The sequence below is a fragment of the Myotis daubentonii genome, chromosome 4 (genome assembly GCF_963259705.1).
Source record: "Myotis daubentonii chromosome 4, mMyoDau2.1, whole genome shotgun sequence".
Classification (NCBI taxonomy): domain Eukaryota; kingdom Metazoa; phylum Chordata; class Mammalia; order Chiroptera; family Vespertilionidae; genus Myotis; species Myotis daubentonii.
The window spans coordinates 36,421,321-36,443,834 of NC_081843.1; the positions used below are offsets into that span (position 1 = coordinate 36,421,321).

A 22,514-nucleotide genomic window follows, 5' to 3' on the forward strand; every position below is an offset into this window, starting at 1 on the left:
ATCACAGCTGAGTATGCTCTGATTCATTAAATCAGGTGGACACAACCACCCATTATATGGAAGAAATGTCACATTTGCGATCAGGCATGAGCAGGTCCAGTCACAGGTTATATAAGCTTCCTCACCTGTGTCACCTGCCTTTGCTGAACCGATACCTCCCTCTGCTCATACCTGTGAACTCATGGAAGGCTCCCTTAGACTTGTTGGTGGAATAAACCTGCGGTCTGTTTCACAGCCAGCTCAATGTTAGCATGAATCAAGAAGGCATTGTTAATTCCGTGTGCTTCCTCGGGAGTGAAATTTGGTGGGCAGAGCTGCAGGCAGGCTATCTGGCACCAACTTTGTTTGGAGGAAGAAGTAGCCTGAGGTAGATTCCATGGCCTCCTGGGCTGTGGCAAACAGCCTGTCTAGATAACGGGCCTGCAAAGAATAAGGTTGAAAGTCTGGGGACAGGATCTGAGGAAGATTTCAGCTTAAGGACAGATGGACCAAAGGGGGCTGAAACAAAGTGTGTAGATCTTTGTGTCATTAATCAATGCCCCTCAGAAAGTACCCACTGCACAGGTTTCAGGAAAATAAGGGGCAGTACAGATAGGGATCCATTCACCTCTCACCAAAGGAGGGTGAGGCAGGTCTTGAGGCTTAGCAGCTCTACCTTCATTTCCTTCACCTGGAGCAGCTCCAGGAGCCTACAGATAATCAGCTGCTTCTAATCACTGAGTTCTGTGTGGGCCTTCATCATGGTTAATATATAAATGGGAGAGCTCACATTAAAGGTACTGAGCTAGGGTGCTGGCAGGACATCAGGTCATCAGCAAGCTACTGGAACAGTAAAAACATTTCAGATTTCCAGCACAATTCATTTTTTTTTTTAAAGTAATGACTAATACATTTGGCTGGTGCATAAAGACTTGCTACCTGTAGTTTAATCTGATCCCAGGGTGGCATACCGGCAGTTTCCAGAGATCAGAACTGGTACTAGACATGACACTTTCTTGTTGTCCCTAATCCTGGCATATCAGGTTTGTTGAACACTATGGCTGCAGCAGTAGACAAAATATTTTAGTGACTATTAGTAAGACGTGAAAAAAACTCAGAACAACAAGATAAGCAAGTGATAGGAGGAAGGAGTGAAGTAGTTGGTTTCTAGGTAACAGGAAGACTTACCTACTGGCCAAAAGATTTTTTATAAGGTAGAAAAATATCTTAAGAAATAAAAGAGACTGCAGTCAGAAAGGAAAGATGGGATGGGTTTAAGTTAATCAAATCGGGTATTATTGACTTCTGGAGTTTAGAAGAATGAAGCTTCTGAGGGAGAATCAGTTTTTCACAGACTGTGGCAGAGACAAGAGCATACACAACCAAAATGCACAAGAGGCTGACAAAATGTTCCCAGTGATGAAAAAAATGTATTCAGTATGTAGGGGGGAAAAAGCACAGACCAAAATGCAACTATTCTACACACTACTGCAATTTCCTAATATACACATTCATTCACAAGTACTATATATTCTATTTACCCCAAATCCAAATTTCCCCAAAAGATAAACCAGTAGGAATACTTTTTCTTTCTAAATAGTGTTCAATAAACAACATACCATTTATTGTAACAGTCCTGAAGTATTACAAGATGTTATAAATTTATTCTGAATCAGATTAGATTATGTTCAAATGGCTCAATTCTTCACAAATCATAATTCTTTAATGTATGTTAAAAGTTAAACAGTCATAATGCTTTCTCCATAACTATACTTGATACACATCACTTTAACTATACAAAAGGCAATGCCGGCATGGTTACTGGGACCTGAAGTGTGGTGAGGGGATCGGCTTCAGTTAAGCTGGTGAGGAATCCCCTTCCTTCCTACTGTACCATTCTCTCACTCCTCCAGGGTCTCTTGATGTTGAATGAAACAAAACCTAGCACTTAAGTCTATATTACAATTATCTGACTTCTCCCTAGCATCCACGTTCTAGTTACAAACACACACACACACAATAACACCGAGAGCCTACTTGACAGTTAAAGCACTTCTCCCTCTCCAGTGTGGACTCTCTGATGTTTGGAAAGATTTGACTTACTACAGAAGGTTTTCCCACAATTATTACACCAATAGGGCTTTTCCCCAGTATGGATTCTATGATGTTTATTAAAATTGGAGCTGTGGTTGAAAGCTTTTCCACACTCCTTACATTTATATGGCTTTTCTCCAGTGTGGAGTCTCTGATGAGAACTAAGACCTGCATGCTGACTAAAGCTCTTCCCACATTCATTACACTGATAAGGTTTCTCTCCAGTGTGTATTCGATAGTGTCGAATGAGGCTGCCTTTACCACTGAAAGCTTTCCCACAATCTTTACACTGATATGGTGCCTCTTCGGTGTGCATGCGCTGATGTTTAAGGAGATCTGAGCTCTGACCGAAGGCTTTTCCACACTTACAGTCATAGGGCCGGTCCACCAAGTGTGTTCTGTAATGAAGGGTAAGGTTTGAGCTGTGGCTGAAGGCTTTTCCACATTTGGTGCATACATAGGGTTTTTCCCCAGTGTGTGTTCTCCGGTGTTTAGTAAGATTTGAGCTATTGCTAAAGGCTTTTCCACACTCAGCACATATGTAACGTCTCTCTCCTGGGGCAGGTTTAGTGGACATTAATTCTCTACCTTTCTTGGAACCTTTGTCTAGGAGAGAGGTTTTTTTTCCTCTTTCTTTTTCAAGGTTTACCCATTGCCTTTCTAACCTGGCCTCAAATTTATTGGCAATAACCATGGGAGTAATATCCTTTTTGAATTCTTCTCCATGAGACTCTTCAGAACTTTTCTGCATATCTGTTGATTCCTCATTCTGGGTGTTCGATTTACAATCTGAAACAATAAGTAGAATAAGGACATGTGAATTGTTTCCTGTTCTGAGAAGAAACTGTTAAAGGACAAAGAGAATCATCGAATGACATTGATAGATTTTTAAGGGTAACCAAATATTGCTTTATGAGAGTTCACAATATCACAATTATACAAATAAGTCATCATCAAATCTAGTTTACAATATCAGACTTTCACACAAGCTGCCTACCAAAAGCTATGATGGTATGAAGAGTACATGGCTTTTTCTGCTAGGAGGAGAACTTCATATATAAAGGGCAATAAGGCAAAGCCAAGCATATAGCAGCAAAGGAAGATAGGAGATGCTTGGGCAGAATGAAACAAGTTAGAAATATTGCTGAAGGGTCAATCTGATTAAGGAAAATAAAATAATAATTAAGGGAGAAGAGACTAGTGGCAAACTCAAAAAACCTATATGCGCATAGAAGCTAAATATCTATATATATAAAAGGCTAAGTTGACTTGTGCATGCATGATACATAAAGTTCTCGCTGGTGCCAATCACATGCATGTGTTTCCATCTGTCATTGTCGATCGTGAATTCAGTTGACACTTCTATTATAGAGAAAGGGTGAATAGCAATATTAAAATATTTCTTCTAATTAATTTCCTTTCAAAATGCATGAATTTGTGCACCAGACCACTAGTAAAAGCAATAAAAGAGAACATTCAGTCCATTTATAATCATTCTAGTCCCAGATCCTCCTCCTCCAACTTCAATATGTTTTTATTGATTTTTTTTAGAGTGAGAAGAAGGGAGAGGGAAAGAGAAACATTGATTGGTTGCCTTCTGCACACCCCCTACTGGGAATTGAGCCCACAACCTGGGCGTATGCCCTGACTGGGAATCGAACCAGTGAACTCTTAATGCATGGGATGAAGCTTAACCAACTGAGCCACACTAGCCAGGCCCAGATCCTTCTTAATTTAAGTGAAAGTACTTAACTCCCACCAGGGTTCAACTCTTATAATTTAATCTACATCAGCTAGGTCTTGTTATTCTTTTAATTATAAAGTATCACTGTTGAAATCAGATTGAAGCAGTACATCTTTTAAGAGCATTTCACTAGGCAGTCACACTGCTAAAAGTCCATCTACTCATCCACACACACGGAAAGGGGAGTAATAGAAGTTTCCTCTGAAAAATGGACTCCTCTTTTTTTTTTTTTTTTAATATATTTTTATTGATTTCAGAGAGGAAGGGAGAGAAAGAGAGAAAAACATCAACAAGGAGAATCATTGATCGCCTGCCTCCTGCACACCCCACACAGGGGATCAAGCCCGCAACCCAGGCATGTGCCCCCAACCAGAGTCGAACCTGGGATCCTTCAGTCCATAGGCTGATGCTCTATCCACTGAGCCAAACCGGCTAGGGCAGTGATGGCGAACCTTTTGAGCTCGGCGTGTCAGCATTTTGAAAAACCCTAACTTAACTCTGGTGCCATGTCACATATAGAAATTTGCAACCATAGTAAAACAAAGACTTATATTTTTGATATTTATTTTATATATTTAAATGCCATTTAACAAAGAAAAATCAACCAAAAAAATGAGTTCGCGTGTCACAGGTTCGCCATCACTGGGCTAGGGCAAAATGGGCTCCTCTTAAGCACAGTTTTCCCTCCATGGGTACAAAAGTCCCACTTGACAAAGGTACCTCCCTCTAGTCCCCTTTTCCTTATCCCTCTGTCTCTGTCTCCTGACCATCTATTTCCTTCCTCTGTCAGCAGTAACCACTCAGCTGCTTCCAGGCTCACCCCTTAACTCACTGTCTGCAGCAGTGGGAGCTAAAATCTCTCTCACGCTCCATGAGGAGCAATCACGTGGCTACTCATACAGGCTACCCTTCAAGTTGCCATGAACTATGTGTAGGAAATAAGTTAACTTAAAAGTTAAAAATTTTAAATAGCCCGGGGCAGAAGTTGAATAAATTTACCAGGGATCATTTCTGCCTAATCCAAAGCTGATTATATATATAACAGGCTCACTAAATCATTAACAAATGAATGGTTCCTACCTTGATTCTGTCTTAGCTCTGGAGTGAAATCCTGCTCTTCACCAGTCTCCTGGATGTACAGGGGTCCCCAGGATTCATATTTGGGACTTGTTTCCACAGACTGTGGCCGGCTGCTGCTCAGAGATTCCTTTGCTGTTCCTGAAGAGGACATCTCCCATGCCTGTTTCTGTTCATTTGGAGGAGGTGAAACCTAGACAATTAGGAATGGCTGGATTTGTCCACAGCTCACTTTATTATTTTTTATAACAGTTGCAGTGAATCTCTTGAGTGTGACTCTATGTACACATGCAACTGTTTCTTTAATGGTACTTCTTTTTTAAAAAAAATATATTTTATTGATTTTTTACAGAGAGGAAGGGAGAGGGATAGAGTTAGAAACATCGAGGAGAGAGAAACATCCATCAGCTGCCTCCTGTACACCCCATACTGGGTATGTGCCCGCAACCAAGGTACATGCCTTTGACCGGAATTGAACCTGGGACCCTTCAGTCCACAGGCCAACGCTCTATCCACTGAGCCAAACCAGTTAGGGCCACAGCTCACTTTAGAACTAAAATGAAAGAAAATCTCAGGAGAGCTACGTAGAATCTCTAGGAAAGAGAAAAGAGAAACACCCTCCCATTCAATTCTCAAGGCTAAAGCTAGTGTAGGATAGTAGGAAAAAGAGGAGGAAACATGGTCTAAATCAGTAGAAACGCCCCCCCCCCCCTTACCTGCTGCCTTGGTTCATCCAGTTCTTGCTCCAGGTCTTCCAGGAGAGTGACAGCCTCTTCAGCACTCTCTGGACAGTGCTCCTGTACCCAGGCCTGCAGCTCCCGGGGCAGGATGGTCAGGAACTGCTCCAGCACCAGCAGCTCCAGGATCTGCTCCTTGGTGTGGATCTCGGGCCTCAGCCACTCACAGCAGAGCACCCGGAGCTGGCTCAGGGCCTCCCGGGGTCCAGGTGTGTCGTGGTATCCAAACTGCCTGAAGCGCTGGCGGAACATCTCCAGGCTGGGAAAGCACTTCTCCTTCTCCTCCTCCTCAACTTTCACAACCACAGGCCCCGCCTGCTCCTGCAGAGGCCCTCGGCCCAGGCCGCCGGCCACGCCCAGGACCTTGGTCATCATATGGCCTCACTAAAGATGGGCTCTTGTAGAAGGAATATTGGTTCCTTTGAGTTTCTGGTTCTTCAGGACTACAGGCTCAACCTAAGAAAAAATGGTTACCATAAAATTACCAAAATACGTATTTTTAAGTTTTGGTCTTACAGTTACACTTTCAGCACAAGAAATTGTGGAAATTATAGCCACTATAATACTACCATGTAAAAATTACTATTCAAATCTCTCTGGAGTTAGCTCAGAATTTCCTACTTTGATTTTACTTTCAAAAAAGCACACTGTGCCGAAACCAGTTTGGCTCAGTGGATAGAGCGTCGGCCTGTGGACTGAAGGGTCCCAGGTTCGATTCCGGTCAAGGGCATGTACCTGGGTTGTGGGCACATCCCCAGTAGGAGATGTGCAGGAGGCAGCTGATTGATGTTCCTCTCTCATCGATGTTTCTAACTCTCGATCTCTCTCCCTTCCTCTCTGTAAAAAATCAATAAAATGTATTAAAAAAAAAAAAAAAAAAAAAAGCACTGTGGCCCAGCTGGTGTGGCTCAGTGCAGGATTCAGTTCCCAGTCAGGCACATGCCTGGGTTGTGGGCTTGATCCACAGTAGGGGGTGTGCAGGACCAATTGATGTGTCTCTCTCACATCAGTATTTCTCTCAGAAAAAAGGAAAGAATATTTTAGGTGAGGATTACCCCCCCGCCCCCCCCCCCAAAGTGCACTTGGCATAATTTAAAAATTAAATTTACATTAACTGCTCTGAAAACTTTTTTTAGGCTCTTAGAACTGCTGAGGTTTCAACAGGCTATTGCTGGCCAGAAATGTACATTTATGTCATAGCTTTAAATTAGGTGTTTAGATTCACACATTTAGTGAATACGTATTTAAAAACATGCATTTTATATATGCCTGTTCCCCTTCATTTATTTTTGTGATCAACTTTTGCAATTTAAAAAAAATGTGAAATGGGATTTTGGTAACTAAACCTCAGTATGTAACCTTGCTTTTATGAAAAATTCAGTAATTATCAGAATTCTAGGGATGTCAGTACTTGGACTCCCCTCCACTGTACCAATGCGGAAGCATTCTATGAGATGTCGGCAGGTGTCCTGACAGGGTGAGCCAGACAGCACCATCCACTCACTCCCTAATGCTGTCCTACACACCCAATTCGCTGCTGGAGCCCAGTTCAGTATTACCTGAAAATTGAGCCAGGGAAGAAACACTGCCATTAGCCTCCTAAAATAAAGGCTCTGGCACCGAAGACGACAGAGGTAGCAGTGCTGGCAGCATTTCTTAGGTATGCTTAAAAGTCGACTTCAGTGTTGAACAACTACATACTTGGTTACAAAATTTCACACTCCAGCCAGAGGAGGGCAGTCCAACAACAGGAAAGACATCAGAACCTGTTTGGGCTTCTTGGCTTCTGGATCCAAATACAACTGCCAGTTTACCTCCAGCCTGGACCTCTCTTTTGAAGGTTAGACTTATCTGACCAACTACCCACCTGACACTGCCACCAGCCTGTCCAAAGTCATCTCAAGCCTAACATGTCCCAAACTGCACTTCCCATCTTCCCCCCAAAGCTGCTCATCTCAGTTAATGGCAGCTCTACTGCTCTGTTTTCATGGACCAAAAAAAACGTGGTCATCCCTGATTCCTCTCCTGTTTACATTCTGCATATAATTCCTAAGTCAATCCTGTCAGCTCTACATCCAAGAGATACAGAGTTCAACCTTCAACACTGCCATCCCAGTCCACCACCAGCAGCTTCCACTCTTACCTCAGTCCATTCTCAACACAGCAGCCAGAGATCTCCTGTTCCTCTGCTCACACCTCTCAGGCTTTGTGTCACACAGAGTAAAAGCCAAAGGCATCCAATGGCCAAGAAGGCCTCCCTGTTGTCTCTGACCTCACCTTGTACTTCTCTGTTCACTCCTCCCCAGGCAGCTCCCTGGACTTGTGCGGCACACTCCCACCTCAGAGCCTTTGTCCCGGCTGCTCCCTTTAACTCTTCCTGCAGATCACATGCTTCTTCCAGATTATGCATGCTTGGCTCCCGCCCCTCTGACCACCCTGTTTTATTTATTTAAAAAACTTTTTTTACTGATTTCGGAGAGGAATGTAGAGGTAGAAACATCAATAATGAGAATCGTTAATAGGCTGCCTTCTGCATCCTACACTGGGGATCAAGCCCACAACCTAGGCATGTGTCCTGACCGGAAATCGAACCGTGACCTCCTGGTTCATAGGTCGATGCTCAACCACTGAGCCACTCTGTTTTAAACTGTACACTATCCTCCCTCACCTCAGAACTCCTTATCCTCCTATTCTTTTCCTCCATATCACTTACCACCATACAAATGCTATATATTTTACTTTTATTTTTTAAACTGTCTCCATCCTTGACAATCAATTCTTGAGGGCGGAGACTTTCATCTATTTTGTTCACTGCTATATTTCAAACATCTAAAATATACCTAGTACTTTGCAGGTACTCAAATATCTGTGGAAAGAATGCAATGCATGGATCTTTGGGTCTACTTCTAAGGAGTAAAAACTGTAAAATTGGGTTTAAAAATATCAATACAAATTTAAAATTTAAAAATATGGCAGTAAGAATCCGTGTTTATTGTATTATAGACAGAGGTTGATACAGAATTAGATAATGTGTGTACATGGGTTACTATGGAGACATTTATTTCCTAGCTCTGTCTGCTGTGAAGGTCCAGAAGCAATGACGTCCTGGTAGGAATAAGCAGACCCAGTGCTCAAATCCTGGTCTCTAAATATCATTCTCCAATAAAAGGAACTAGAGATGGAGAAGTGGTTGATTCTAGGTTGGGGAATATACAAGCTGAGCCTGGAGCCACCTTGTAATGTGAGAAAGTATTAAACAACCACAGTGAGGCATGTTAAAGGGACACAGAAAAGCTCCCAATAGTCACAGCTGATACAATTTGAAAAACAAAATAAATGGTGTAGTACTAGATTATAACCATTAGTGTAATATCAATATCCGTAAGCCTGTACTGATGTTACAAAGGTTGGCTGAATAAATAAACAGAGGAGAAAAGACAAATCTCCCAAAAAATGTATGTAGATACTTCCCTCAAGAAGGTGGAGCTCCACCTCTTGAATACAGGCTACACTTACTGACTTGCTGGGGGAAAGTAACTACAGTGAAGAAATCTGACAAACTACTACCTCAGCCAGTGATCAAAATTAACATCATCATGGTCTCTATGTATCTACACGCACACACACACAATGCAATACCACTCAGTCATAAAAAATGAAATACTGCCATCTATGACAACATGCCCGGAGCTTGAGCAAATTATATTAAGTAAATTAGTCAGAAAAGGACAAGAACCATATAATTTCACTCACATGTGGAACTAAAAGAAGAAAAAAGTACCAAATGAACAAACAAAGCAAAACAAAACAAACCACAAACTCAGAGATCCAGACATACAGGCATAATGGTAGTTAGCAGAAGGGGGAGAGCAAAATTGGTAAAGGGGATCAAAATACATGGTAATGAATGGAAACTAGACTTTTGGTGTGGGAGCATGATATAGATATCGAACTACCATGTTGCACACCTGAGATTTATGTTACTAACCAATGCTATCTCAGGAAAAACACATTTTTAAAAAAAGATTAATATCATCAGTGATAAGTCATGTGCTTTGACATATGAGAAGAGCACTTCACTTCTGTGGTCTTCCTCTTCAAAACCCATAACCGCAGCCTAATCATAAGAAATACATCAGACAAACCAAATTGAGGGACATTGTACAAAAACAACTGACCAGTAGTCCTCAAAACTGTCAAGTTAATAAAAAACAAGGAAAGACTAAGAAACTGTCACTGACCAAAGGACACGAAGCAGGCATGAAGACTAATGTAACGTGGTATCCTAGTTGGGATCCTGGAACAGAAAAAGGGCATTAAAACTAGTGAAAGCCCTAACCGGTTTGGCTCAGTGGATAGAGCGTCGGCCTGCGGACTGAAGGGTCCCAGGTTCGATTCCAGTCAAGGGCATGTACCTTGGTTTCGGGCACATCCCCAGTAGGGGGTGTGCAGGAGGCAGCTGATCGTAAGATGTTAACAAGGGAAACTGGTGAGAGGTGATGGGGACTCATTGTACTATCTTTGAGGTTTCCTATAAATCTAAAACTATCCTAAAATTATTTAAACACAAAATATGGGGTGTTGGGGCAAACAAGCAGCTTTAGTAAATGCTGTTCTATTATGGGGTGGTAAAGAGAAATGTGGTTGTTAACATCAATACTTATGACGGTGAAGCAGGCCATTTTTAGAGTTAATAAAACATTTAAAAAAGTTGTGAAGCCTTTTTCTTTTACGATTTTTTAAAAAAAAATGTTTTAATTAATTTTAGAAAGAAAGGGAGAGGGATAGAGAACATCGATGAGAGAGAAACATTGATTGGCCGCCTCCAGCACGCCCCCCATTGGGAATCGAGTCCACAATCGGGTATGTGCCTTTCTGGCCGAAGCCGCCACCTTTAGGTCGGAACTTTTTTTAGTAAAAAACCGATGGGGAGATGAGATCCCTACGGGTCACGTTGGAGGAGCCGCAATCTACCGCGCCGCCGAGATTTCCCGAGTTCAGAGAACTTTTTGCATGGTAAACAAATGCCAAGCTGCCTCTGCCTCCCCTTTCAGTCATCACTTTTCCCTATGCTCACTCAATGCCCAATTCTTACGGCAGGCTTCAACTGGTCGTTCAAGTCTCAGCTCAGTAACTAATCCATGAAAAGATGCTCAACCTTAGTTATAATAAAATATGCTCCCACCTCTCAGATTGGCAAATATTAAAAAACAAATCTGATAATGCTCTGCATTGATGTTTCGTTTTTCACCCGAGGAAAGCCAGCAATTTCACATTTGGTCATGCTGAGTTAGGGATGCCCTACAGGTCATGGCTTCTGGATTTTTTTTAGTAAAGTGCTCATAAAGTAAAAAAGCATGTGGACAGGAAACGGGGGCTTCCTTACTAACTCACCCTGTACAGGCTCCAAGCACAGTGAACTGTTTTTTTAGGCTATCTAGAATTTCAGCTAACGAGATCCATCAGTGCCCTGGCCAGGCAGCTCAGATGGTTAGAATGTCGTCCTGATACCCATGGTTGCAGGTTCCCTGGTTAGGGCACATACAAGAATCAATCAATAAATGCATTAAGTGGAACAACAGATTGATGTTTGTTTTTTTCTCTCTCCCTGCCCCTCTCTCTAAAATAATGAGGAAAAAGAAAAAAAGCTTTAAAGGGGTCCATTAAGCAAAAGTTCATGGTCTACTGAAAGCAGGTGGCTTTTGTTCTGTTCCAAGTTTTTTTCCTTCCCCTCCTTTATGCCTGTTTCCCAAAGCATGTATCTCCTTATAAAAGAGCCCCACAGCCATTCTGGAGCAAGATGAGGCATAAATAATAAAATTATCACAGATTCTGACAATTTAATGCTAAAATGCCTTTAACACACTCAAAGTCTGTTCCTGAAAACTCCCAACCAGGCAAATTTGATCATTTTTCAGGCACAGAATTCTGTTAAGAGTTTTTGTTTCCAAGCTTTTCTTTAAGCCAAACCCAACCCAACTAAATTGTGCATAATATTTTATCTTCCATCTTCAAGATCCTAGTTCAGTCCTAGACCAACACTTACTTTCTCCATAGTAGCCTTAAAATGCCTGAAAACAATTATCTTGCCTCTTAACTGTCTTTCTAGCCACTTGTTTCAACTGCTCCTCAAATAACATGTTTCCAAGCACCTCACCTACCAGATGACCTTTCTTTTGACAAACCCTTTACAAATGGTCCTGTAATACCGCGTTTCCAAACTTGAGCAGATCCCTGTTATTTAAATGCTTCCTTTTAATTAATATATATATGTATATATATATTGATTGATTTCAGAGAGGGAGATAGAAACATCAATGATGTGAGAAACTCATTGATCGGCTGCCTCCTGCACACCCCACACTGACCACTGAGCCCGAAACCCAGGCATGTGCCCTTGACGGGAATCGAACCCGCGACCCTTCAGTCCATAGGCCTACGCTCTATCCACTGAGCCAAATCGACAAGGGCACGATGCTTTTTTTAAAAAAAATGTATTGACCTTAGAGAGAGAGACAAAGGGGGGGGGGGAGAGAAGGGGAGCAGGGGGAGAGATCTGTTGCAGTTACTCATGCCTTCACGGGTTGCTTCTTGTATGTGCCCCGACCCGAGATGGACCCCGAAACCTTTGCGTATGGGGCGGGCGCTCTAACCAAATGAGCTACCCATCCAGGGCCCCGTACACTTTCCAACCTGAACAAAGACCAACGAGACTTTTCACTTCCTCGGAACAGGCCTTCTAAAGAGGTTCGCTTTCTCAGAAGGCCCGCAACCCCCTGGGGCGTTTCATCAATTAGCCCTGAGTTCGGGCCTCCCTTCGAGGGCCCGGGGGAGGGGGGGGGTGGGGTTGGGGTTGGGAAGAAACTTGGTAGCCCCTGCTCTGCTCAAGGAGCGCGCAAAAACGGCTCTGAAACTGCGAACCGAAGTTTCATTTGTTAAAGCCTCGGGAGGAGGAAAGGCTTCCCAGGAGCAAGCGCCCCCAGGGCTGGGCAGGGACACGGGCTCCACCCCCAGCCCTTCCGGGCCCGACTGGGGACCCGCGGAGGCCACAGCCCCGCGCCCGCGGCTCCCGCTCCCAATCCTCGCGACCGCGCTCCCTCCTCCGCCCGCCGAGCTCACCGGGACCAGCGGGCTCGCCGTGAGTCAGAGTCGCTGCTGGCGCTGGGCACCTGGACGCGCTCCGCGGCGGGCGCAGCCGGAAGTACGTCACAGCCCGACCGCGGGCCGTTTTGCGCGGCCGCAGTGGCCCCTCTAGGAACTCGGGAAATCTCGGCGGCTCGGTAGATCGCGGCTCCTCCAACGTGAACTGGCGGGATCTCGTCTCCCCGTCGGTTTTTTACTAAAAAAAAGTCCCGGCCTAAAGGCGGCGGCTTCGGCCGGAAAGGAGCAACTAGGGAGACACCATGCGGTTCGACCTAAGAGAATCGAGAAACTTCTTACCTTTGGTGGAAAGACGGGGAGAATGAGGGACAAAGCGGTCTAGTTTTCCAATATGTGAAGTGTTGTCATTTGAGAAAGAAGTTTGCATTATGGGACCAGAAGACCAGTGGATGGAAGTGAGAGAGTTCAGTGCCAGGAAGGGCTGTCTTGAGGAGGAGTCGCTCAGAAATGGCCACCTGCTCGGGTGTCTGATGAGCGTCCTCCCTGCCCCGAAGGCGCGAGGCCGGGGTCCCTGGTCCAGGGCGCACACCTGGGCCGCGGCTCCATTCTAGGCCCGTCAGGGTCCCCACTCTCTGAAAATCAGCGGGAAATATGTCCTCGGGTGAAGATTCACAAAAAACAAGCCAAACTAACAAGAATGGCCACCTCCTGTATCATCTTGTGCCGTTTTGAAGCATTAGGAGAGGCCTGGGGATGGGACGGACAGGAGGTTCGCAGGGTGAATTTTGTGGGTTACACAACCTTTAACACCTTCCTACAGCTCCGTAGGCGCCTAGTTTCCCCCTTTAAAACGGGGGAACTTGTAACACTCCTTCGCCATCACCACTCCCTCCACACACCGCCTTTGAGTGCTTGCTATGGGCCAGGCACCGTGTTGTGTTCTTGGTTTCAGTTTTTTATTGCGGCGTAAAACGCTACCCCACACTTCGTGCCTTAACACAGCATTTATCATTGATTACATGATCTCACAAATCTGCGGACTGGCTGGTTGCCCTGCTTCCGTGGTATCCACGGAGGAGCTGGGATGGCTGGCAATTGGTGCTGGTCCACAGCTGGGAGGTCAGCCGGGACGCTGGCCTGGGGCCTCCATGTTCTTCATGTCTGTCTGTGGGCGTGGCTGCTTGGGCTTTCTCCGCAGGATGATTGGATTCCCCAAGAGGAGCATTTTACTAGGTGTACCCGTTAATAATGCGGATTTTTTTCAATAGATGGGGTTACACATATGTTGATATATATGCGATTTGATATGTAATTTTTTAAAAAATATATTTTATTAATTTTTTACAGAGAGGAAGGGAGAGGGATAGAGAGTTAGAAACATCGATGAGAGAGAAACATCGATCAGCTGCCTCCTGCACATCTCCTACTGGGGATGTGCCCACAACCCAGGTGCATGCCCTTGACCGGAATCGGACCCGGGACCCTTGAGTCCGCAGGCCGACGCTCTATCCACTGAGCCAAACCAGCTAGGGCTGATACGTAATTTTGTTGTATTGACAACAAGCTTCAAAACTTCCTATGTCAAGTTTTCTGAAAGTGTTAACATCATAGATATTTTTTTGCTTAAAAATGTCGAATTTTATGCAAAAAAAAGAGCATTCGCGGGAAGTTTTACTTCATTATTTTGAAGAAAAGTGCTAGCCATGGACATTACTTTGAATAAAGCACTTTTGATGTTTCTCTTGAAATTATCATGTTTTCTTTGATCACAAAATCCGCATTACTAACTGGCTAGTAATTCAGATTAATTGTTAACCGGTTAGTAATTCGGATTAATCATTGACCGGTTAGTAATGTGGGTTTTGTGATAATTTCAAGAGAAACATCAAAAGTGCTTTCTTCAAAGTAATGTCCATCGCTAGCACTTTTCTTCAAAATAATGAATTAAAACTTCCTGCAAATGCTCTTTTTTGGGGGCACGAAATTTGACATTTTTGTGGACAAAAGGGGCCATATGTTAACCTGACTAGTTCAGGGAAGGCCTGCATGGCGGTTGTGCAAACTCAAAGACCTAAAATAACCACAAAAGATGGTCTGAAAATTAAATATTTAACTATAAACAGGTTACAGTGGGTACTCATGTCCTAGGCCAGTATTTTCCCTGAAAAAGATCAACATAGATCTTTACTGAGCCCATTTGTCTTTTTGCCTCTAAGATAACATATTGGTGAAATGTCTGGGTAACTTGTAACTTCTCTTTTTTCCCAGACCCCTCAGGGCACAATAAATGGCACCAGGACATACCCTCATTGTTATTGTTATCAAGTTAATAATCAATTGTTAACTATGTTAAACTCTCCTTTATCCATCTATGTAAAAGCAGCACATGTCCGTTACTTCACTTTTTACCCTATCCCAGAGGTTTCCCTGCTTTGCTTTGTCCCACCTCCTTAATCTGTCACCAATGGATTTCATGTAACCCACTTCCGTATTTTCCTTTTGATGATAAATTTATAAAAACAAGATATGAACTCCCCATTCTCTGGAGCAATATCTCAATTCATTGAGGTTCTGCTTCCTGGCATATGTCAACAGTTTGGCTCAAATAAACTCACAAAAATTCTTTACAGGTTTCAGTGGTTTTTTTACGTTACCATTTTTAAGCGTAAAAATATCTAAGATGTTAACACCTGCAGAAAATTTGACATAAGTTTTGAAGCTTGTTGTCAATACAACAAAATAGCATACACATCAAAGCACATACATATCAACATATGTGGAACCCCCACCTATTGAAAAAAATCTGCATCATTAACCGGTACACCTAGTAAGAGGTCAAGGTGGAACTTGCAGATGTTTAGGGCCCAGCCTTGGAAGTTAAATAGTATCATTTTCACCACCTTTTGTTAAAACAGGTCACTGGGCCAAACTCAAGTGGAAGAAAAACAGATTCTATCTCTTGGTCACACTGCAAGAGTATGTAGGATGGGAGATAATGTGATTATCTTTGGAAACAATCTACTACACACATGTATCTTCATTATATCAATCTTTGAAATACTGTAATCCTGAGAATACTTACCCCTGTGAAATAGTAAAATTTCTATTTTATAGATCAAGAAACTTGGGCTCAGAAAACTAAGTAACTTTTCCAGTGTCATACAACCGATATGTGGGAAGTCAAGATTCAGACTTGGCTCTCTTTCTCCAAAGCCTATGCTTTTTTTTTTTTTTTTTTTTTAATCCTCACCCTAGAATATTTTTCCATTGAATTTTTTAGAGGGAGTGGAAGAGAGAGGGAAAGACAGAGAGAAATATTGATGTGGGAGAAACGCATCGATTTGTTGCGCCCTGACCTGGCTCGGGTGGGGGAAGAGCCTGCAGGCCCTGGGGAGGAGCCTGCAACTGAGGTACTTGCCCTTGACCAGGCTCCAACCCAGGACCCTTTGGTCCGCAGTCCGATGCTCTATCCACTGAGCCAAACCAGCTAAGACCCAAAGCCTATGTTTTTAAGCTCTATAATTCCTCTGCATCGGCTGGAAAAGGAATAAATGGTTAAAGGGAACAGAATCACTAGGACTGAGGGGAAAACCAGGAAACCTGTATCTGTTCTATTAGCCACACGTGTGTTGATGCTTTGGCAGCACTCTAACCAGTCACTTAGTCAAAGGATCTTTGCCTACTCGTGTAACCAGTGAGTTGTGATGCAGGGGCTTGAAGAAGGGGCCTAGAGTTGCAAAATATTTATACCAAAAGAAACCGTAAGGACAATCTGGTAAAGCTCTTGTTTTTAGATGAAGAAGCCAATGCTTAGAGAAGTCAGATCCAAGGCACACTAGTTAGCTAAATAGTAGCAAAGCTTAGAGTAGAATTCTGATTCTCTAATTCAATGGGTGTCATTACTATGTCTCAACAGATTTTTAAGGATATCATTCATCCAAATCATATGGTATTAAAACAAGTTAACCTAGAACAATCCATTATTTTCTTCCATTAATATAACCATGACCATATGAAAAGACCACAAGAGAACAAAGGAAAAGTTAGTCAAATTTCTGGTGGCTCACTGTGATGGGTTACCTGCATTTCCTCTTTAGAATGGTTTTGATTTCTAGGAACCTCATACTCTTCCAATGAATTCATTCCACAAACACCAAGAACCTACAGTGTGTCAGATATTGTGTTAAGGCACAAGGGTAAATGAAAAATACAGTCCTAGCTGGTTTGGCTCAGTGGATAGAGTGTCAGCCTGTGGACTGAAGGGTCCCAGGTTCAATTCTGGTCAGGGGTACATGCCTGGGTTGTGGGCTCTATCCCAGTAGGGGGCGTGCAGGAGGCAGCAATCAGTGATTCTCATCATGGATGTTACTATCTCTCTTTCCCCCTCCCTTCCTCTCTGAAATCAATAAAGATATATTTAAAACAGTACACACAGTTCTTGGCAGACATGTAATCAAATAATTACAGAAATGTTGTGATAAGAGTTGAGACCAATAAGTGGTGACTGAATGAATGTGTCATCTTGGGGATCTCAGTCTAGCCTTCTGTAACATACGAACATTCTTTCTATGACAGTTCTGTTTCTAACCATTTCTGTGGCAGGGAGCTTACTACTTTAGAGGACAATTCCCTCTTTTGGGAGAGTTCTACTTGGTAAAAGTTCTTTAAAGCAGAAATCTGCATTCTTATAATTTCAACTCATTGATCTTAGTCTTGATCTAGTCTTTTCTCTCACAAAATGCATGTAGTTGTTATTCTTGTCCCTTTAAAATATTTGAAAATTATCACGATTGTCCCAAAGATTGCTCTGTGGAAAAGGAGGGAGAGAGCCAAGGCTTACAGTAACCACTGGTAGCTTTTCCCCTTCCAGGTTTCTGCTACAAAGGGAATAGGAATCCTTTTTCCTTTTCAAGCCAAATGTTTCAAGACAAAAGAGAACTGAGTATATAGAGAAAGTAAAGTGGGAGAGTATGGAGGTCTTTTAAATGAGGAACTGTGGACCCTTAGAGTGGCCCACAGTCAGTTCAGACATTTATATTAAAAGATTCTGAAGCAACTTTCAGACATGATTATGGTCATGGCTCTCTCTAAGATGGTTGCTTTCTGGATCTTCCTCACTTCTGCCATCACCTGTTTTTGTGCCATCCCTGTCCTTGGCCAGTAGAGGGTGAGCAAACCTTGATTTCTCTTAGAACAAGGCTGGGCAAGCTTCTTGCCCATTACAGCTCTGAAAACGGCCGTCTTCCTTGAAGGAGTCCACACATATAGCATGTTGGGAAGCTGCAAAGACATTTTCTAAAGAAAATGACAAGAATAGAAATGGAGTGGTGTAGACAACCCCAGGGCTTAGCGCTGAAGCCCTGTTGCTAACGAGCCTTGGGAGATTTGGATATGCTGCTTGATTATCTGAAAATGGTATGATAATATTTGTTCTGATAATTTTTTTCCTTTAATAAAAATATTTTTACATGATTTCAGAGGGAAAGAGAGATAGAAACATCAATGATGAGAGGGAATCATTGATTGGCTGCCTTCAGCATGCCCTATACGGGGATCAAGCCCACAACCTGAGCATATAAACTGACCGGGAATCAAACCATGACTTCCTGGTTCATAGGTCGACACTCAACCACTGAGCAACGCCAGTGGGCTTCTCTGACAACTTTAAAGTGCTGGATCATGCGAGAGTGAACTAGCTTTGTAACTACTTATACCAATAATAAGGGATTTTTAATCTTCAAAACTCTTGGCCACAATATTATTTTTGATCCCCTCTTTGTCCCCCCCCCTCCCCCCAAGGGATAGATGTAGCTCCACCTATCACAGATCCATATTTCTATTCTGTCCACTATGGATTGGGCCACCTGCCTTCTTCTTAATAAGAGAGGGTGCTTTCTTGCCACAACTTGCACAAGAACACGTTACTGGCTTGTTCCCCCTAGCTTGAGGAAGAACCCAGGAAAAATTTGCATACTCTCTTGCCCTGACCAGTTTGGCTCAGTGGATAGAGCATCGGCCTGCAGACTCAAGGGTCCCGGGTTCGATTCCGGTCAAGGGCATGTACCTTGGCTGCGAGCACATACCCAGTGGGGAGTGTGCAGGAGGCAGCTGATCGATGTTTCTAGCTCTCTTTCCCTCTCCCTTCCTCTCTGTAAAAAATCAATAAAATATATTTTAAAAATTTGCATACTCAGAATACAAGGAGATTACAAAGGCTTCCTGGCCTAGGCCTACCCCCCATGCAAGATCCCTTCTTGCCCAGACCCCTGTGTGTCCTCCAGCCATACACGAATAAACTGATTCAGCCACCTGCTCTGGCTGCTCTGCAGCAAGGTTATTTCTTCTCCCAGTGGTTTCCACTAGGGTCACTCCTGATTGTGCAACTTGTGCCCTGCACAACCCTAGGGGCCACCATTTATCTTATCGGGGAGTTTTCAGGGAGTTATATAATTATCACAACTTGCCAGCAGAAGGCAGACACATTTCTGAAGATGGGGTACCTTTCTTTAATTTGCCCCAAAACTTGGTAGTGGCTAGGCAGAGCTGGCTTTACCAAGCTGCCTTACTCATTGCTGCATCTCCTTCCTTTTATTATTCCCAATGCACAGCATATGCCTGACAATCATGTTTGTAGAAAGGGATTTAGTTCTATTTCTTGGAGTCAAGCAGAACAAACTGAAATCCTCTTCTAAGATGACAGGCCTTTACATCTTTGAGGGCAGAAACCAAGTTCCCAGTGAGATTTTTCCTCATCAAGAAAAATCCTTGGTTGTACACATGAGGTTTTTTGTTTGTTTTTCTGTTAATCCTCACTTGAGGATATTTTTCCATTGATTTTTAGAGAGAGCAGGAAGGAGGGGAAGAGATAGAAAGAAACATCGATGTGAGACACACACATCAATTGGTTGCCTCCCGAGTGTGCCCGACCAGGGTGGGGCATCAAGCCTGCAACTGGCACAGGCCCTTGACCAGAATTGAACCCAGGCTGACGTTCTATCCACTAAGCAAAACTGGCTAGGGCTGGTTTTGCTCTTACCATCCTGCAGTTAGTCTGTCTTTCTAAATGTGGAATCCAGAACCAAATGCAGGGCACATGGTGATAGATAACCTTAGAGCAGGGGTGAGCAAACTTTGACTCGAGGGCCACAATGGGTTCTTAAACTGGACCAGAGGGCCGGAACAAAAGCATCGATGGAGTGTTTGTGTGAACTAATATAAATTCAAAGTAAACATCATTACATAAAAGGGTACAGTCTTTTTTTTTTTAGTTTTATTCATTTCAAACGGGCTGGATCCGGCCCGCGGGCCGTAGTTTGCCCATGGCTGCCTTAGAGTCAGCCAAGCACCTCCTTAGTTTAAGAATCTGAAGTGGGTGACACCTGAGACTTGGAGGCAGTGGTGGTAACTACTGGCAAGGAACATGGGTAGTTTGGGACAAGAAAGGCCTCTTAAACCTGTACAGCAATTTTCATCATTCTAGGGAATATTTGATTCCTCACAGGATTTGGGATTGCAAAAGGAATTGCATCAGCTGAAGGACTGGGGCAGGGGAAAGAATGAAGCATGGATTGGGGCAATTTGAGAGAATCAGAGAGATCATGTGAAATTCTGTCCATAGCATCTGGGACTAAAATGGGCCCAGTGTCTGGGTCCTCAATTTTCACAAAGACCTGATTTCACATGACCAGGTCTTTAGGGACTAATGGGATGGAGAACACAACCACTGTGTTTCACCTTATAAAGGGATCTGGGGGTGAGTGAATATTTGGAAGAGAAGAGCTAGAGGCCCATGGAGGAAATAATAATAGCTAATATTTTGGAACATTTATGATAGGCACTGCTGTAGGTGCTTTACATGTAATGGCTTACTTAATGCTTATAATAACTCTATACCCATTTTGCAGATGAGAAAACTAAGACACAGCAAGTAAGCGGTAGATAATTTGATCCTAGATGAACTGGCTCCAATGCCTGTGTGTGTAACCATAGGTGATGGATGTATGGAGGGAGAATAACTGAGTTCATAAAGGACAAGTGACAATGAAGTGGTGGAAAGAACTTGGGTTGCTGGAGTCAGATGCATCTGGTTTTAAAATCTAGCTCTGCCACTTAATGGGTAAACCACTTCACTTTCCAGTCCTTAGTTTCCACAGCTGTAAAATGGGGCAACTGTCTTCACAAAGTTGATATGTAAATTAGAGAAAATTCATGGTTATTATTCACTAGAGGCCCGGTGCATGAAATTCATGCGTGGGGGGGGGGGGATATGTCCCCTCAGCCCAGCCTGCACCCTCTCCAATCTGGGACCCCTCGGACACCCCTCTCACAATCCTGGACCGCTGGTTCCTAATCACTCACCTGCCTGCCTGCCTGGTCGCCCCTAACTGCCCCCCCCCCCCCCCGTCAGCCTGGTCGCCCCTACCTGCCCCATCCCCGGCGGCCTGGTTGCCCCCAACTTCCCCCCCTGCTGGCCTGGTCGCCCCACACAGCCTGCTTGTTGAGTCATTTGGTCGTCCCTCACTAACCCCCCTGCTACTAACCCCCCTGCCGGCCTGGTTGTAAGCAGCCATCTTGTGAGGGCATGAGGGCTAATTTGCAAATTACCTCTTTATTATGTAGGATGAGTGCAGGAAGAGAGAAGTTGAAGGACAGAGTAATGTGAACTGACAGGGTTTCAAGGAAATGGTCAAATATTATAGAAATGTAAGGAAGAATGAAGAAAAAATACTGTCAAGAACACCGGTGACCATTTAAATGGTTAAGAAAACAGCTCAGCCGAAACCGGTTTGGCTCAGTGGATAGAGAGTCGGCCTGTGGACTGAGGGGTACCAGGTTTGATTCCGGTCAAGGGCATGTACCTTGGTTGTGGGCACATCCCCTGTGGGAGATGTGCAGGAGGCAGCTGATTGGTGTTTCTCTCTCATTGATGTTTCTAACTTTCTATCTCCCTTCCTCTCTGTAAAAAATCAATAAAATATATTTTTTAAAAAAAGAAAACAGCTCAGTTACAGAGGCTTGAGGAGGGAGGATATCAACAGTGAAGAGATGAAAACAGTGGTTATGCTCCAATTGGTAGAGGAATTTGGTAGCTCAATGGAAGGGACAAGGTTAAACAAGTGATACTTAAAATTTGGTTTTGCTCCTTAAAGCTACAGGTTTATGCTCATTTAAACATAGAACAGACCCCTGGCCGGTTTGGCTCAGTGGATAGAGCGTCGGCCTGCGGACTCAAAGGTCCCAGGTTCGATTCCGGTCAAGGGCATGTACCTTGGTTGTGGGCACATCCCCAGTAGAGGGTGTGCAGGAGGCGGCTGATTGAGGTTTCTCTCTCATCGATGTTTCTAACTCTCTATCCCTCTCCCTTCCTCTCTGTAAGAAATCAATAAAATGTATTTTTAAAAAAATAAACATAGAACAGATTTGAAGGGTGAGGAGCCTGGAGGACCCAGAGCAAGGCCACATCCCTTGGCAGGCGGCAAGGCAAGAGGCTCCAGCGGGGCAGGCAATTCCAGAAAGTGGAGCACATCTGATGGCCTGAGGCCCTTGGGAAAGAATACTGAAGTGTGTCTGCCGAGAAAGGGTGAGGTGAAGCTGTGGTAGGCATGGGAGTTTGGGGAGAGGAGACACCCAGACTGTGAATTCAAGACTAAGGCAGGGACACTCTTAAGAATGAAGGTGGCCATGTCTGCGTGTTTCCTTCCACAGCTTTCTGTAACTGAGGCACAGGAATGGAGGACGGGGAGGAAGGTAGTCCGGGGTTTGAACTGGACTGGACAGAAAGA

General features: G+C 43.7%; 1 protein-coding gene across 4 annotated transcripts; it reads right to left on the minus strand.

The window, feature by feature from the left end:
* Positions 1-1,389: 1,389 nt before the first annotated feature.
* Positions 1,390-12,899, minus strand: ZSCAN21 (zinc finger and SCAN domain containing 21). 4 transcript variants are annotated; one of them, XM_059691755.1, is made up of 4 exons: positions 12,769-12,899; positions 5,611-6,087; positions 4,898-5,087; positions 1,390-2,862 (listed from the first exon to the last, which is right to left on the minus strand). In XM_059691755.1, the coding sequence occupies exons 2-4, from the start codon at positions 6,004-6,006 to the stop codon at positions 2,024-2,026; spliced, it is 1,425 nt and encodes a 474-aa protein (XP_059547738.1). In that variant the 5' UTR covers positions 6,007-6,087; positions 12,769-12,899; the 3' UTR covers positions 1,390-2,023. The 4 variants fall into 4 exon arrangements, with proteins under 4 accessions (XP_059547738.1, XP_059547741.1, XP_059547737.1 ...); XM_059691758.1 differs by having other exon boundaries at positions 4,898-5,063; positions 12,751-12,838; XM_059691754.1 differs by having other exon boundaries at positions 12,751-12,837.
* Between the last annotated feature and the right edge of the window lie 9,615 nt (positions 12,900-22,514).